General features: G+C 34.4%; 1 protein-coding gene across 1 annotated transcript in view; it reads right to left on the reverse strand.

Moving 5' to 3' along the window:
• The window catches only part of RALGAPA1 (Ral GTPase activating protein catalytic subunit alpha 1), a 189,559-nt gene that overhangs the window by 14,432 nt on the left and 157,935 nt on the right, over positions 1-17,192 (reverse strand). The window contains exons 38-39 of the mRNA XM_052659453.1: positions 5,240-5,398; positions 3,814-3,941 (exon numbers count right to left, since the gene is read on the reverse strand). Coding sequence (XP_052515413.1) covers positions 3,814-3,941; positions 5,240-5,398 — 287 coding nt within the window. The remainder of the gene's footprint in view (positions 1-3,813; positions 3,942-5,239; positions 5,399-17,192) is intronic.

The following is a 17,192-nucleotide window of genomic DNA, read 5'->3' on the forward strand; positions in this document are numbered from 1 at the left end:
AAATTTAAGCTGTATTTAATGATCATAAATAGCACAATTTATGCTGTGGAATCTTAGTGGGTACTTTTATTGGGCATAAAATAACTGACACAGCAGTTCAATTATCCAAATATAATTGAGTTTATTACATATTCTTTTACTCCATTTCTCTTATGAGGATAAAAATAGAACCTGATGGTTTTCAAAGCCTATTGCTATCTCAATTTTTATTGTAATTTCTCATAAGCTTTATTGATCTGTTTTAGAATACATGATTTTTTCCTTAATGTGAGCTTATCTGAATTTGTCAAAACTACATATTTAAAATTTTATTATTTCTGAAATATTTGCTATTTAAAATGAAAGGACATCTATATTTAGTATCTTAAAATGAAACCATCTAGTTGTAATTTATTATTATAAACTTTCACTTAAAAATCAAAGTAATCTCCGTATATTGTCAATTCCCTCAGTATTTAAAATTAACATACACCTTTGTGAACCTTTGTGAAAAGAGAATAGTTCTTCAGATTAGCAAAGGCTAAGAGTATCTCTACTATATACTTAAATAGTATGGGGAAACAACTTCTATTCAGCTTTTAAATTCAAGCTTCCAAGTCAAGAAAAACTTGTTTGATCTGATTTAATATTTTTACTGATTGACTGTTGCTGAAGTGGTTTTCCTGATAGAAGTTCCTCATATCTGCTGGGTGAAGTGTTCATGTTTACTATTTTCATCTTAAATTCTCTCTCTTCATCTTAGAATTTTCTCCAGTGTGGTATCTATTAATGTCTCAGCAAGATTAACTATAAGAACTTCATGAAACAAGCCTGAAAATCCAATTCAATCAATTAACCAACGAACCAACCAAATATAAAAACCCAATTAGGCAATTCCTTGGTGTTGGGTAGAGTTGTTTTATATTGACTGTAATCTTTACACATAACAGAATTAATCACGGCACAAAATAATGTATCTTATTTCATTTACTAGGCGCACCTAAAATTCATTTTCTCATTTATTCTTTGCCACAATTCTGAGATGGGTATTAGCATGTTTTTTATTAAAGATGAAGAAAGTTAGGGTTAGACATTCTGGGACTTGACTATGATCACACGGCAGACCTCAGGTTAAAACCAATGTTTCTAACTGCAAGTCCAGCTATTATACCTCTAGTGTAACATGCAAATGGGAAATAGTCTTCAAGAGGTGCAGGTAAAGGAAATTAAGCCAAATCCTCACTTTTCATTGGTATACTTGAACTACTTGGTAAGATGTGCATCTTACATGCTGTTTGTCTCTCAGGCCAGAAACAGTTTGTGTTAGCTCAATAAATTGAGTTCCTATTGACACAAGAGGCAAGTAGAGGTTTGTATTACACTCTAATTGCATTCTCATCACTTTCCCAAAAGATTTAAGGCATTCTTAAAAGCTTTTGCACAACAAAGGAAACTATAAGCAAGGTGAAAAGCCAGCCCTCAGAATAGGAGAAAATAATAGCAAGTGAAACAACTGACAAAGAATTAATCTCCAAAATACAACACACATTTCTCCAAAGAAGACATATGGATGGCCAATAAACACATGAAAAGATGCTCAACACTGCTCATTATTAGAGAAATGCAAATCAAAACCACACTGAGGTATCACCTCACACAGTCAGAAGGGCCATCATCAAAAAGTCTACAAACAATAAATGCTAGAGAGGGTTTGGAGAAAAGGGAACCCTCTTATACTCTTGGTGGGAATGCAAAGTGGTACAGCTACTATGGAGAAGAGTGTGGAGATTCCTTAAAAATGGAACGGAACTGCCATACGATCCAGCAATCCCACTGCTGGGCATATACCCTGAGGAAACCAGAATTGAAAGAGACACGTGTACCCCAGTGTTCACTGCAGCACTATTTACAATAGCCAGGACATGGAAGCAACCTAGATGTCCATCAGGAGATGAATGGATAAGGAAGTTGTGGTACATATACATAATGGAGTATTACTAGGCTATAAAAAGGAACACATCTAATGAAGTGGACAAACCTGGAGTCTATTATAAAGAGTGAAGTAAGTCAGAAAGAGAAAGGCAAATACTGTATATTAACGCGTATATATGGAGTTTAGAAAGATGGCACCAACGACCCAACATGTAGCACAGCAAAGGAGACGCAGACTTTGGGACTCAGTGGGAGAAGGTGAGGGTGGGATGAAACATGTATATTACCATATGTAAAACAGAAGACCAGTGCAAGTTCGAAGCATGAAGAAGGGTACCCGAAGCTGGTGCTCTGAGACAACCCAGAGGGATAGGGAGGGAAGAAAAGGGGGAGGGGGTTCAAGATGGGGGTCACATGTATACCTGTGGCTGATTCATGTCAATGTATGGCAAAAACCATCCAATACTGTAAAATAATTATCCTCCAATTAAAAAAAAAGATTTAAGGCATTCTTTCTACTGTATCTTAAATGAAATGATGGAAAACACTAACCTCAGGATGAACATCAGGATCAGGGGAACTATCAAGAGGCAAAGGTCACAAAGACATCAATTGCAGTAGAGCTGACAATGTGGACAAAATCAGTTTATGCATAATAAGGTTTCTAGAGATAGTCAGGAAATAATAAACTGAATCTTTACATTTCATAACAATGACCACTTCAAATCTGAGTTTTCAACTAGAAGTAAATGAAGATGTAACCACTACAAATAAGAACAATATTGTAAAGTAATTAACCTCCAATTAAAATAAATATATTTTAAAAAAAGAAATGCTATATAAATGTCACTAAGCTTAATTAATCAATGTAACACGTCAGTAACCTGTAATTGTATTCCACACCGTCAGAATACATGAGAAATTACACAGAAATCAGGTTACTTAAGTCAATGTTTCTTAAAAGAAAACATATGCTGTAGACTTATGATAAATCTATTTCATGTGCAATAGGATATTTTAAAAAGCCTTTCCTGTAAAGCTTAACATCTACAGTTTATTATGTAGAAGAGAAATAACTGAAACGTTTTTAATCATATAGAAAAAGTATATGAAGACACAAATCCACTTTATGAAGGAGTAATGAAAACAATTTAAATTTTAAAACTGTGTGCATATTTCGTCCCAGGCAGCGCTCGAAGAGTTTTACACATATTGACTCATTCAGTTCTCATAACACTATAGGCTAGATATTATTATCATTCTTCATTTTCTGGATAAGGAAATGAGGCTGAGAAGTTTTGCCCAGAGCTGCAGAACCAGGAAGAGGTGACCAGTATTTGAGTCCAGGCAATCTGGCTCCAGAAGTCATGTCCTAAAACACTCCACGTCCTCTCACACTTCCATGTTTCTGTTATGCTGTTCCCTCTGCCTGGAATACTCTTCTTAATCTCATCTACCTGATGAACTCATTCATCGTTCAAAATTGGGTCAATCCTTATATTCTCAGAAGTGTTTGCTGATACCACCATCCCTTCCAGCTGAGAGGCCCCTTGTTATAATAACTTGCAGAACATTCCGTGCATAACTCTTATTACAGTATAGATACTGAAAACAATATATTTCCTCAACTAGACTGAGTACTCTGCAATGACTGTTTTGGTTATCTCTGCACATCCAGATTAGCAGACCACCTAGTATATAACAGTGCTCTAATTAATTAACCAAAAGACAAGTACTGACTACAACTGTATAAAAGAAAATACCGTAACTGTCTAAACACTGGGGAGGAACACTCCATCATCTCTATGTCAATTAACAAGAACTCCGTAGGTCTTAGCACATTAGAAGAAGTTACCTTGGAAAGTAGAAAACAACTATTAAACCAACTGTTAAAAAGGATACAAGTTTTGATACAATGGAATCAGGGATTTCAGAGCACGGCTTGCATTTATAGCTGTTGCTCGAACCATAATAGGTAGGACCTTTCCATTCACAATAGCACCATCAAAGAGTGGACCAAAGAAGGGAACCTGATTGAGAAATTAGAATAATTTAACAATTCAAACTGGAAAAAGGCTGTAAATAACAACAATCAAAACAGTTTGCATATAAAACAATCTTTCTGCTTCCTCTTTAGTTCTTCCTTTAGCAGAAATGCTATTCAAATTTTCTGCCAAGATGGGTCATTCATACTAGGACAACAAACAAAACAATAAATGCCAAAGGTCTACAGGGGTTCCATTCAAAAGAATTATGTGCTTCATGTAACTGATTAAACAACTTATACTACCTGCCAATTTTCCAATTTTTGTAGCCTCAACTGTATACAAAAATCCAACACTTCAAGTTACTTTATCATTTTCATGCAATGCCAGCTTTACCAATGAACCTAAAACACTATTTTTTATTATATGGTTTATTAGAAAAAGATCTATTATCATATGACTGATGTTTTCAAAAGTATTCCATTTGAATATGGCTAGTACAAATGGCAGCTAAAGGCAAAGACATGAGCTATGGATAATACAATAAATATTGTATGTTTTGTGGCCACATATTGTCTCTGCTGTATATTCTTCAATTTTTCAAATGAGAAAAACCCATTAAAAATGTAACATTCTTAGCTTGTGGGTTATACGAAAACAACAGGAAACGGGCCATCATTTGCTGACCTCTGATTAGATGAATCCTAAAAAAATCTGGCTATAAGCCATAAGCATTGTTTCACACATGGGAAACAATCCATTTCAAGAAGATTCATGATCAACAGTCAAAAACTAGTTTTTCCATAAACAAAATGTCCTCAAAAAAATAAATAATAAAAACACCAAAATACTGCCAAACTTTTATTCTGAAAGAAAATACTTCTGCAGGTGTTTCAGCCCTAGAAGACATTCAACTAGAACTATTTTTTAAACTTTGTAGAATTCTCATTTATTAAGTGACATAACTAAATAATCGTGCAATCTTAACAAAATGTATCAACTAAAAATACAGGAATCATACTGTTCTAAAAGGGAATGATTACCTGTGTTTTAGGAAACTCTAAATCATCCTGTTAATAAAGGTAAGTCTTTTTGTGAGCTTAGTGTAAAGGAACTTCCACTCTGGCACTACCTAGCTTTGTCCCATTCAAGTACAGTTTCTATCTGTTTTTCCTGTTTTAGCTCCTTCTGAACTAGACTTGGACAATTCACATAGCTATTCGAGTCTGTGTCTCATCTCCCTCTCCATTTATACATAGCCTAATTCATCTGACAGAAAGAAACTCACAAATCCACGCAGAACTCAAAATATTTTATTAAAATGTAAGATAAAGAATTCTTACCTCTGGTTTTTTCATTATCTGGATACTGAACATGTGGTTTTTCATCGGGTATATAACAATAAGGACATCACCAAATTCTGTAGGAATAATTCCTCTCCTGTAGTCTCTAGTATGCTCTGACCAAACAATGTGCACTTCATCATTTCCTAAATGTCTCAACTGGAAAACCAAGAAAATAGTTCATAGTGCTTGAGAAAAGCCCTGTGAATATTGTCATACAGCTACTGACAACATACTAGAAAAACATTAAAAGGCAAAGAAATTTTAAAAATATTTTTAAAACTTCACTTGACCATTTTTCACAACATGCAAAACACAAACACTCAAAAAGATGTTAGGAGATGCTGCAGAAGACCAGATAATTTTCAACTGTCTACAGTCAATGGGAAACAGAGAAATTAGATTAAAAAAGATTCACATACAGTCCACTCTTCTTAACCAGCAATTGCACCAATTTTCCACTACCAAACCTTTCCAAAAATTGTTTAAAAGAGTGTTTTAAAAAGTGACTGATTTAAGACTGTTCTTTTTTTCTGACCACCCTCTGGAAGTGCTTATGACTGAAAGTGAAAGGGACTAAAGGAGGCAACAGGAAGAGAAGTAAAAGAAGTAAATAATTCATAAATTACCTTTGGAGTAAGAGAAAGTTGATTATACTCGGCTTAACAAATTTATTTCCAGGTTTTCTTTGCCTATGAAATTTTGCCTATGAAGGTGTTCTTGGCAATCAGAGTTAACATTATGTTCATTAAAATTATAAAAAGTATCTAAAAGTTAGAGTTCTACTAACTTATTAGAAAAATTAACTTAATATCCATCAGTACTGAATTTTCTTCAAGGAAATATGTTTAAACGTGTATTTTAATATACAGTTTGGTTATCTTGGTACATTTATTGATTCTGCCACTGCAAACATTTGAGTCCATTATTGGTGCCTAACTCATGGGTTTTTCAATTACCTTCAGATAACTTGAGATACTGTAGACAGAAATGTGTGCAAGAGAAAATTAGGGTAAGTGTTGTCAATATTCTTAGTATGAACTAAAATACAGGCAATTTCTGTTTTTGAAATAGTGATTTATTTTGGCTTACTTACTACACGGCAGGATTACAAACGTGTGATTCAAACAAACAAAGGAATTAAGTTCAGTTAATAAAAGGTTCTCTTCTGTCATCCTTTAACCTTGGAGTTCTTAATCTGGGTTCAAAGGAATCTATGTATTTTGCAAATTCTATGTATTTTTCTGAAAAGAGTCTATCATATAGGACTGCTGCTGCTGCTAAGTCGCCTCAGTCATGTCCAACTCTGTGCGACCCCATAGACGGCAGCCCACCAGGCTCCCCCGTCCCTGGGATTCTCCAGGCAAGAACACTGGAGTGGGTTGCCATTTCCTTCTCCAATGCAGGAAAGTGAAAAGTGAAAGTGAAGTCACTCAGTCGTGTCTGACTCTTCGCGACCCCATGGACTGCAGCCTACCAGGCTCCTCCATCCATGGGATTTTCCAGGCAAGAGTACTGGAGTGGGGTGCCATCGCCTTCTCCGTCATACAGGACTAGGTAACACACAAAAAAGCCAAGAACCAATGTTCTAGTGGTTCTTAAAAGTCCCCAACACCAATCTATCTAGAAAATCCTAATCGCTATGAATAAAATTAAGTATGTGAAAACACAAGGTAAATCCCTAAACTTTAAAATTTATATTCCTAAGTAAGAAACGTCCTCTCTTCTTTGACGGATTATAAGATAGTGCCAGCTATTACTCTAAAGACAGTGCCTAGTTAAATCTACAGAGCAGGATCTATTATTTTCAAAATATAGAGATTTTTATTTTCTTTTAGAGAAGACTTTTTTTCTTTAGGTTTAAGTGGATTAAAGTTTCTTTTTGGAAAACATAAATGTGCTTATTGCCCTAAATACATGATGACAGACCTCAAACATCAAAACAATGTTCATTTCAAGTTTTAATTATCATTATTTACAACAAACACATACACACACCTTGAATGATATACATGCACAGCTTGGGCTTTGTGACATTTTTAAAAACCAAAAAAGATTACACAACTCAGAAAAGCTATGGCTCTATAATTTCATTTTTTAATCAAAATACTTTAAAAATATCCTTCCTATACAGCCATCCCCATGTGTCAGCTTCCCTAATAGGTTTATGTTAACTGAATACAAAAGAAATGTGAAATAAATTTAACCAGGAGGGATGATCCAATCTAATTTTGATACATTAATGTCATATGCTGTACATGTTACAATAGCAGCCAGATCTAATACTAAGCTCCAGGCTATACTGAGATTTCCAAATGGCAGATTGTTCTAAGTGATATCAAGTATAATTGAAGTAATAAACGATAGTAAAAGCTGAGCACACTGTCAGGAAGAATTTAAGTATTTACTTTTTAAAATTAAATGAGTTAGGTTAGGAAAGACAAGACAACTGAAATAATGCAGGTCTCAATTTACAGAAAATTCCTTTTATTTATCTGCTACATTAACCCTTGAACTCTTGCCAAAGCTATCTATAATTTCTAGTGCCCACTTATCTAAAGAAATGAGAGAAAAGGGCAACTGTAGTTTTATTTTATAATGAAAGTTTGTCTTCAAATATCTACCACAGAGTATTAGAAGTCTGTTATGGAAGTTTAACAGAAAAGAATAATTTTTTACAAAAATACTGTAATGCAGATATTTGTGGCATAGAACCATGCATATAACAAAGTCATTCAGAACATGTTGAGTCATTTTAACGAAAAAGCTTCAAGTACATCCCTTATCATTATATCCAAATGCTAAAAAAGTAAGTATTTTATGCTGTTATGGTGAGGCATGTTTTTATATCTTTGTCTTTAAAAACCTGTTATATAAAATTAACTAAATTACTAATTATCATTATATAACAATTAAACAAATGGAGAAATTGCCAATCACTACCATATATCTTGGAGGTTTTTAAAGACTGCTGAAAATAAGAATTTTGAGTGGTTAACAGTTAATGGAAATTTCCGAAGTGTTTGACATTTGACATAAATAATTTATATAGTATTTTATATTTTAAATTATTTTATCTATACCTTATCCTATAAGGATTTAAAGGATTGTGTACTATGTACTGGTTTCTCTCTGGGCTTCCCAGGTGTCATAGTGGTAAAGAATCTGCCCGCCAATGCAGGAGACACAGGAGACTTGGGTTCGATCCCTGGAGGAGGAAATGGCAACCCATTTCAGTATTGCCAGGAAACGCCCATGGACAGAGGAGCTTGTCCGTGGGGTCACAAAGAATCAGACATGACTGAACATGCATGTAATTATGTATACTGAGAAAGTTTTTCTATATACTGAAAACTCACAAAGGAATTCCTACCTGCGTATTTTTGTACCCAGATGCCAATCACTTCTGAAATAGAGTATAAGAATTCTATATATGGGATAGGTCTGTTAAAATGATTGACAAGCAAAATACTCTTCCAAATTCACTTTGACTGCTATTGAAGTCATTTTGGAATTCAAGGTATATAACATAAGCTGCAGATTATCATCATCAATTTACGAAGACAAAATGGTTAAGTTTACCAACATTCATTTTCCTGATTATCTCAGTTTACTGATATTTCTACTAAATTTTGGTGTGTGGACTAGAACAATATCAAATGCGGAATGTGCTCAGTCGCTCAGTTGTGTCCGACTCTTTGCGACCCCATGGACTCCTCTATCCATGGAATTTTCCAGGCAAGGATACTGAAGTGGGTTGCCATTTCCTGCTCCAGGGGATCTTCCAGACTGAGGGATCAAACCTGAGTTTCTTATATTTACTGTACTGGCAGGCAGATTCTTTACCACTAGTGCCACCTGTGAAAGAGAATATAATATCTACATATGCTCTAATACAACCAAGGCTACTTCGTTTGTTCTGTACACTCAATTATTCTCAGCATTTTTACAACACTGACTTAAATGGAAGCTGTAGTCAATTCAAACCCTTAAGACTTTTTCTTAGAAACTTTCTTTTAAGTAGGTACAACTGACTACTAGAACTACAGCTCTTAATAAATTTTATCTTACCAGGTTCTGATTATCTTTAAGCCTATCAGGGTCTTTTGTTAGCATGATTCTTCTATTTAACACGTTGGCTCTGACTTTTCTAGATTTGGATTATCTTTAAAATCAAAATTTTGTGTCTTTATTTAGATTTTGGATAAAAATGTCAAAAGGGACAGATCTGGGTAGGAGGCTTATAGCAAGTCATTACAGATGTCCTTCTTAGTTAAATGAATATCCAACAGTTACTAAATGTTTTCTATTCTAAGTGCTCTGTGATTATTTAATGTTCACAACAATGCTATAAGGTAAGTATAACTATATTAACCTTATTTTTATAGGTGAGGAATTGAAGCTTAAGAAGACAAAGTTATATAACTAGTGTGGCAGAGCCAGGATTGAAACCCAAGCAGGTTAGTTTCAGAAACCACATTTTAACCACCTCTATACATTGCCTCATTAAATAATTAATTTATGTCTCTAGATATAATTACACAATCAGTCAATAATATACTTATTGAACTATTATTAAGACCACATTTCTTCAACCTGTCCACAACAAACGACTTAGTTAAATGCTTTATACTGTGTATGGCCTTCCCTGATGTAGTAATCCTATTAAAACAAATTAAGTTACTTTGATGTGATTTGTTATGGTGAACTCATGCTAGCTCCTAGTGATCACTACTTCATTACCTAAGCACTCACAAACCATCTGTTTAATAATCCTATTTTGCCAGGCACTGACATGGAGCTCATGAATGTTAGTAATTTTTGTACTTGATGGCCTGTTCCATGTCCTTTATGAAAATCAGATGTTTGCCTATCAACAACAGTGTTTCTCATTTTCCATGATTATCAGGAGAGATTCCAGAGTTAATTCTAGATTTCCTCGGTGAAAATCATTCATTTGATGCTGGAGACTAAAATTCAGGTAATGTAACTGTATCATCTCTTTTACAAAATCAGCTTATCCCCTGATGTCCCTATTTCTATTAAAAGCAGGTTGGGAAGATCTCTATTGGGAAGATCTCTTGGAGAAGGAAATGGCAACCAACTCCAGTATTCTCACCTGGAGAATCCCATGAACAGAGGAGGTTGGCGGGCTACAGTCCACGGGGTTGCAAAGGGTCTGATACAACTGAGCAACTATGCTTATAGCATCTCTAAAAAGCTCATAAAAAATTTTAAATGTATTATATTCCATTTTTGTACTTTCCTTCCTAATGCCTCTACTGTTGCTCTACATAAGATGTAGTCATCCTAACAGCTGGACTAGTTCTTGAGTTCTTAAAAGGCCTCCCCCCTCTCTTTCCTCTCTACCTTCTTTCAAACATTGGCAAATACTGAGAGCCAAATGCACTGTGAAAATGTTAAGTCGCTCAGTAGTGTCCCACTCTTTGTAGCCCCATGGACTGTAGCCTACCAGATTCTCCTGTCCATGGAATTCTGGAGTGGGAAGCCATTCCCTTCTCCAGGGACTGAACTTGGGTCTCCTACATTGGCAGGCAGATTCTTCACTGTCTGAGCCACCAGGGAAGCACTGTACCAGCTACTGGAGATACAATGGTGAGGAAAAACAGACGTGTTTTCTTTTCTCACAAAGCTTTAAGTTCAGTGGAGTTAAAGTAAAAAACTATTCAATTAATGAATAATCAACAGTATAGACAATGATATAAATATACTTCTCTGAATACAAATAACAAAGACAACTGAACTATAATGGCATTGGAAGAATGCATAGAAGATAATTAAGTTAAGGCAGTTACTTCAGGGGATTAGTGGTATATGTGTAGAAATTGAAACTGAGTTAGTACTCACTGTCCCAAGCCCTTCATTCTTTGCCCCTCATCTTCATATGTAGCAAAACATAAACTAACATATACTCTTCAACCATGTGAAAAAATATAATCTCATACATTTTCACAACTCACTTGCTGTCTGGATCATTCATTCCTCGTAATTAGGAAAAGCTTCTTGAAGCAATAGGAACAGCATCTAGTATTATAATACTTTAGCAGAGTGGACACTTGATAAATATGCTATTAAAAAGATAATACCACAGTACTTAGCATTTTTTTTTCTACAATTACATAGTGTACAGCATAAAAATAAAATTACCTGCACTTATGGCTTTACGACTTCCCTGGTGGCTCAGACGGTAAAGGGTCTGCCTACAATGTGGGAGCCCCTGGTTCGATCCCTGGGTTGGGAAGATCCCCTGGGGAAGGAAATGGCAACCCACTCCAGTATTCTTGCCTGGAAAATCCCATGGACGGAGGAGCCTGGTTGGCTACTGTCCATGGGGTCAGAAAGAGTTGGACACGACTGAGTGACTTCACTTCATGGCTTTACTTAAATATACCATTTAGATGGTGATAAGTGCTTAAAAATATAAAATAGGGTAATGTGGTAGTGTTATTGGGTAGAGAGGGCTTCCTTAGCTCAGATGGTCTGGAGAGGTCTCTCTGAGGAACTGTCATGTGAGTCTGAGAACAGAATAATGCAGATGAGAAAGCGTGTGTGTGTGTGTGACTGCGACTGTGTATGTAAGTTGCTGTGTGTGTGTTTGTGTAAGTTGCTCAGTCGTGCCTGACTCTTTTCCACTCTATGGAGTGTAGGTCACCAGGCTCCTTTGTCCATGGCATTCTCCAGGCATGTATACTGGAGTGGGCTGCCATTGCCTCCTCTGAGGAGAAAGCCTGATGAGGTGGCAAAAGAGCATTTCAATGGAAAGAAACAGTAAGTGAAAAGCCCGAGTTGGGAATGAGCTCGATGTGATGGCAGGTTAGAATGATAGCTAGTGAGGCCAGGTTCTGGTAAATGAAAAGGAAAGTGACAAGAGATGAGATTGAAGAAGCAGGCAGGCAAATAGCCACATCTTGTAGGGCATGGAAGGCCATGGTAAGGAATTAGTTTAATCTATGTGCAATGAGAAGCCACTGCTATACCATCCAAATTAAACCAGCCCCAGTGATAAGATAAATTTACTCTGAACCATTTATATTTCCTGGCTTCTCTATCTTCGATTCTTATCATCAGGAGTATATTTATAGAAACTGGGTTAAAGGTGTTTGTCATTCAGTTGTATCCAACTCTTTGTGACCCTGTGGACTGTAGCCTGCCAGGCTCCTCTGTCCATGGAATTCTCCAGACAAGAATACTGAATACTGGAGTGAGTTGCATTTCCTTCTTCAGGGGGAATCTTCCTGACCCAGGGATGGAACCTCCATCTCCTGCACTGCAGGCAGATTCTTTACCACTGGGGTTAAAGGTAGAGTTTATTATATTAAAATTATTTTATATAATGTGGCTAAATTTGGGACTAAAATGATGTATATAATTCCACAGAATTATTAACTATTACATTAATTACACTTTTACTAACACAATGAAAAAATTTTTATTATTCCTTCAATTTGTTTTTCATTTTCCAGACTATACTAGAATAGAGTTCTTTGGAAAATGAAGTATTTTAATTCTATTTCTAGATAAAATCCAGAAAAATAGATTTAAAGTTAAAATCAGACCAAGCAGTTTTATAAAGCTCATTTACTTGCGAAACTATTGTGACCAAATTTCAAAACAGAAAAGAACTGCTGTCCAAGACACTAACAGTGTTTCAGAGGGAACTGACTTAAATAAAGTGCTTCTTTCCCCTCTTTTGGGGGGTCCAGGAAATGAAAGATAGGCTAGAGAGTCCAACTAAGTAGGTTACAATTATCTCAACTTGATCTTCATCAAATTCCTAAAATGGTGATTCAGCTACCTATGAAGCAGAGTATCAGCAAGTGGCTAGAACAAGGAGACAGAGGAAATGAGACAAGCTCCTGTGAACACTTTATACCAATGCTTGCAGCACTTTTGATTTTTAGGGGTGAATAAACTCAGTTAAGTGGAAATTATTTTTAACCATTTTCTGTCAATCTTCCTCAGGTAGAGATAATTTACAGAACAGAAGGTTGGACTGGAGTTACATCAAGATTCTTAATATGGTGGTGTAATATTTCTAAGACAGACTACTTTGTAGACTGAATGCTTGGTTAATTTGTTAAAAAAAGAAAAAAAAGAATAGTTAGTCCATGTTGTAAAAATTCTGTTGCTATCATTTTGATCCTTGAAAAAGCCTTTCTTGACAAGAAATAAACAGCTACACTTATTTACCTCTATTTACCAAAGATATTTACCTCTAAGTCTAAGAACATAAAATGCTTAAAAATAATTTATAGAACTACCATATGATAGTTTAAATAAAAAGTAAAAACTAAAATTAGTTTCTATAAAATAGATATAAATGATTTTCTCCTATCAAGTTTAAAACAAAGAACCAGAGTCATAAATAATTCTACCTTGCCAGAGGCACAGCTATTTCTTTATACTGACTGTCGAGTATCTAATTTAATTAGAGGTATTAAACTCCATGCTGAGGTCAACAAGCCTTACTTCCTTCAATATTACACTTCAACCAGTGCTCATTAATGTGTCTACTGAATGGATTAACACACCTAAAGATATATGTACAAAGGAAAGGGGGACAACCTAATGATATCCAATTGTTCATTTGTAATAGGACACATGTTCTAGGCCTCAACTTATTACCACTAATGTGGAATTTATTAAATTCAGGAGAAAAAATACCAATACAGAAAGTGATTTTTTTATTAAGGAGAACTGGTATAAGACAACTAGTTTCTATGATGAAGTTTAAGCATTTAACCTTTTATTAAAAAGAAAGTGATACTATAATAGAGCTAAAATATAAGCTTGTTACTTAGAAAAATCTTACATACTAGGACTCTGAAGAGCACTGAGCAGAGAAAATTGGTAAAAGAAAATCTCATATAGAGAGCAATAAATATAAAGCTTTATTGATATCTATAAAAAAACATTTAGAATAATTTATACCAAATTATATAACAGGGTAAATTTTTCCTCTCTACTGAATTAAGTGAAATATTGCATCAATTTAGTTCCACCTTGATAGAGTAGATTTTGTTTAAGATTACTTAAATTACTACTGGAGAAAACAAGAGAACTATACCTTCCAAAATGATGTCACTTTATTACATATTGTTTATAATTTTGACAGGTTTTGTTTTTATATGGTATTTTGTTTTTATATGTGAAAGAAGTGATATTTTGAAGATTTTTCACTACAACAAACAAACAAACTCCTAAAATGCTTTAGGTTAAAAAAGCCTATCTAGCCAGGATAATTTTCTTTCAATAAAACAGGTATAGTTACTTTAGCAACTAACATAACAGCATGCTTGCATTATAAATTTTAAAATGATAAACATATGCTTACATTTTTATTTTTTCTACCTATCTACCTACCTATTTATATATTTATCCTGGCTGCACCACACAACATGTGAGATCTTAGTTCCCTAACCAGGAATTGAACCTGTGCTCCTGCTTTGGAAGTGCAGAATCTTAACCACTGGACCACTATGGAAGTCCCCTGTATTTTTAAAAGTTATAATACTTCTTACATTTCAGTACTAAACAACTGGGAAATTATGCCATGTATCTGCCTGCATTTTTTTTAAATAATTTGGGGGAAAAAAACCCCACTAAATAATTAGAAAAAAATACCTGTCCTATTCCACTTGGTAAATTGTTAAAATATACAATTTTACATTTATAATTAATTAACTTAAAAGAAGAGAAAAACTAAAATTTCTGTCTAAGGTGTTGTGTCAGCAAAATCGTGGACCAAGGAATTGTTTCTTTAGAGACGCTGAAAAAACACAATCTTATATACAGAAAACCCTGATTCTACAATAAAATCTGTTAGAACTAATATATGAATTCAACAAATACAAAATTAACACACAAAAAGCTGCATTTTTAACAGAAGAGGAAACTGTAAAAACAATTCAATTTTTAACACATTAAAAGAATAAAATATTACCATAAATTTAAGGAGGAGAAAGATGTTGAAAACTACAAAATATTGCTGAAAAAATATGAAAGACTACATTAAAAAAATGGAAACATTTCTCATATTCATGGATTGAATATTATTAAAATGACTATTAAAGTGATCCAAAGAGTCACTGCAATCCTACTGAAATCCCAACAAGGTTTTTCACAGAAAAATCAATCTTTTAAAATTCATACAGAATCTCAGGTGACTATGAATAATAAAAACAATCTTGAAAAAGAGGAATGAAGTTGTAGAATTCTTATTACTTGATTTCAAAACTTACTCCAAAGCTATAGTAATTAAAGCATTAATTAAAGCAAAAGGACATTCAGACCAATGGAATAGAATAGGGAGTTCAGAAAGTTTTACATAGATGACCAATTGATTTTTGACAAGGGTGCCAAGACCACTCACTAAAGGAATGCGTAGTCTTTTAAACAAACATTAGTGCAACAAATGAATAGCCACATGTAAAGGAATGAAGTCAGACTTGTACCTCATACTCTACACAAAAAAATAACTAAAAATGGATCCAAAACATAAACATAAAAGCAAAAATTAAAATACTCTTAGAAGAAAACACATGGGAAAATATTCACGACATCGGATTTGGCAATGAATTCTTGGATTCAGAAGCAACAAAAGAGAACATAGATAAACTGAACTCCATCAAAATAAAACTTTTGTGCATCAAAGGACACTATCAAGAGAGTGAAAAGACAACCAACCCACAAAATGGGAGAAAGTATTTGCTAGTTATATATCTGATAAGACAGTAACACCTAAAATATATAAAGAACTCCAATAACATAACCAGAAAATTACAAGCAACCTAATTTAAAAAATGGGTGGAAGGAAAAAAAAAAAAGGGTGGAAGAGCTGAATGGACATTTCTCCAAAGAAGATATACATATGGCCAATAAGCACATGAAAAGATGCACATCATTATTCAAAAGGGAAATGAAAGTCAAAACCACAGACAGTATAACACTCTGCACCTATTAGGATTAGCTGATAACAAGTAATGGCAAGGATGCAGAAAAACTGGAACTTTTGTGCATTGGCTAGTGGAAATGTTAAATGGCACAGTCAGTTTAGAAAACAGCTGGACAATTCCTCAAAAAGCCAAACATAATTTCCATGTTACCCAGCAATTCCACTCATTAGTCTATACACCTAACAGAACAGAAAATAGGAATTCAAACAAAACCTGCATGACAATGTTCAATGCAGCATTATTCACAATAGCTAAAAAGTGGAAACAACCCAGTATCTATCAATAGATATATGGACAAACAAAATGCACATACATATCGTGGGATACTATTCAGTCATAGAAAGGATGAAATTCTGACATGCTTCAACATCAATGAAGCTTGAAACCATTATGCTAAATGAAATCAGACACAAAAGGACAAATACTATATTATTCCAACTTATTATATAAGATATCTAGAATTGGAAAATTAAAAGAGAAAGAAAGCAAATTAGAGGTTACTAGGGGCTGGGTGTAAGTGGTAATGAAGAGTTATTGTTAATGGATATAGAGTTCTGTTTGGGAGGATAAAGTTCTGAGATTTCCAGTTTCCAGCCTGGCAAGTAAGAACAGAAGTTAACACTCTGTCCTACCAACAAGTAAAAAGCTGAACAACTGAAAAATCAACTATAGTACTATTCTTAGATCAGAGAAATGAGGTCATAAGGAAAATATGAAAAAAAAAAAAAAAAACCAAACCCAAATTGGATAGGCAAATATGATGAATAACAATTTAACAGAGCAGAAACCTCTGAAGGAACCAGTGCCAGAGCAGGAAAACCTGAGTTGTTGTTGATGAACTGCTGGAGACTCAGTGTAAATAAGAGTGACAGAATGAAGATCAAAACCAGAGTAAGATATGGCAGGGATATGGGAATTACAACTATGATTAATATGCAAAGGGCACTAATGGAAAAAATAAACAACATGCAAGAACA

Source organism: Budorcas taxicolor, chromosome 21 (assembly GCF_023091745.1).
Source record: "Budorcas taxicolor isolate Tak-1 chromosome 21, Takin1.1, whole genome shotgun sequence".
Classification (NCBI taxonomy): Eukaryota; Metazoa; Chordata; class Mammalia; order Artiodactyla; family Bovidae; genus Budorcas; species Budorcas taxicolor.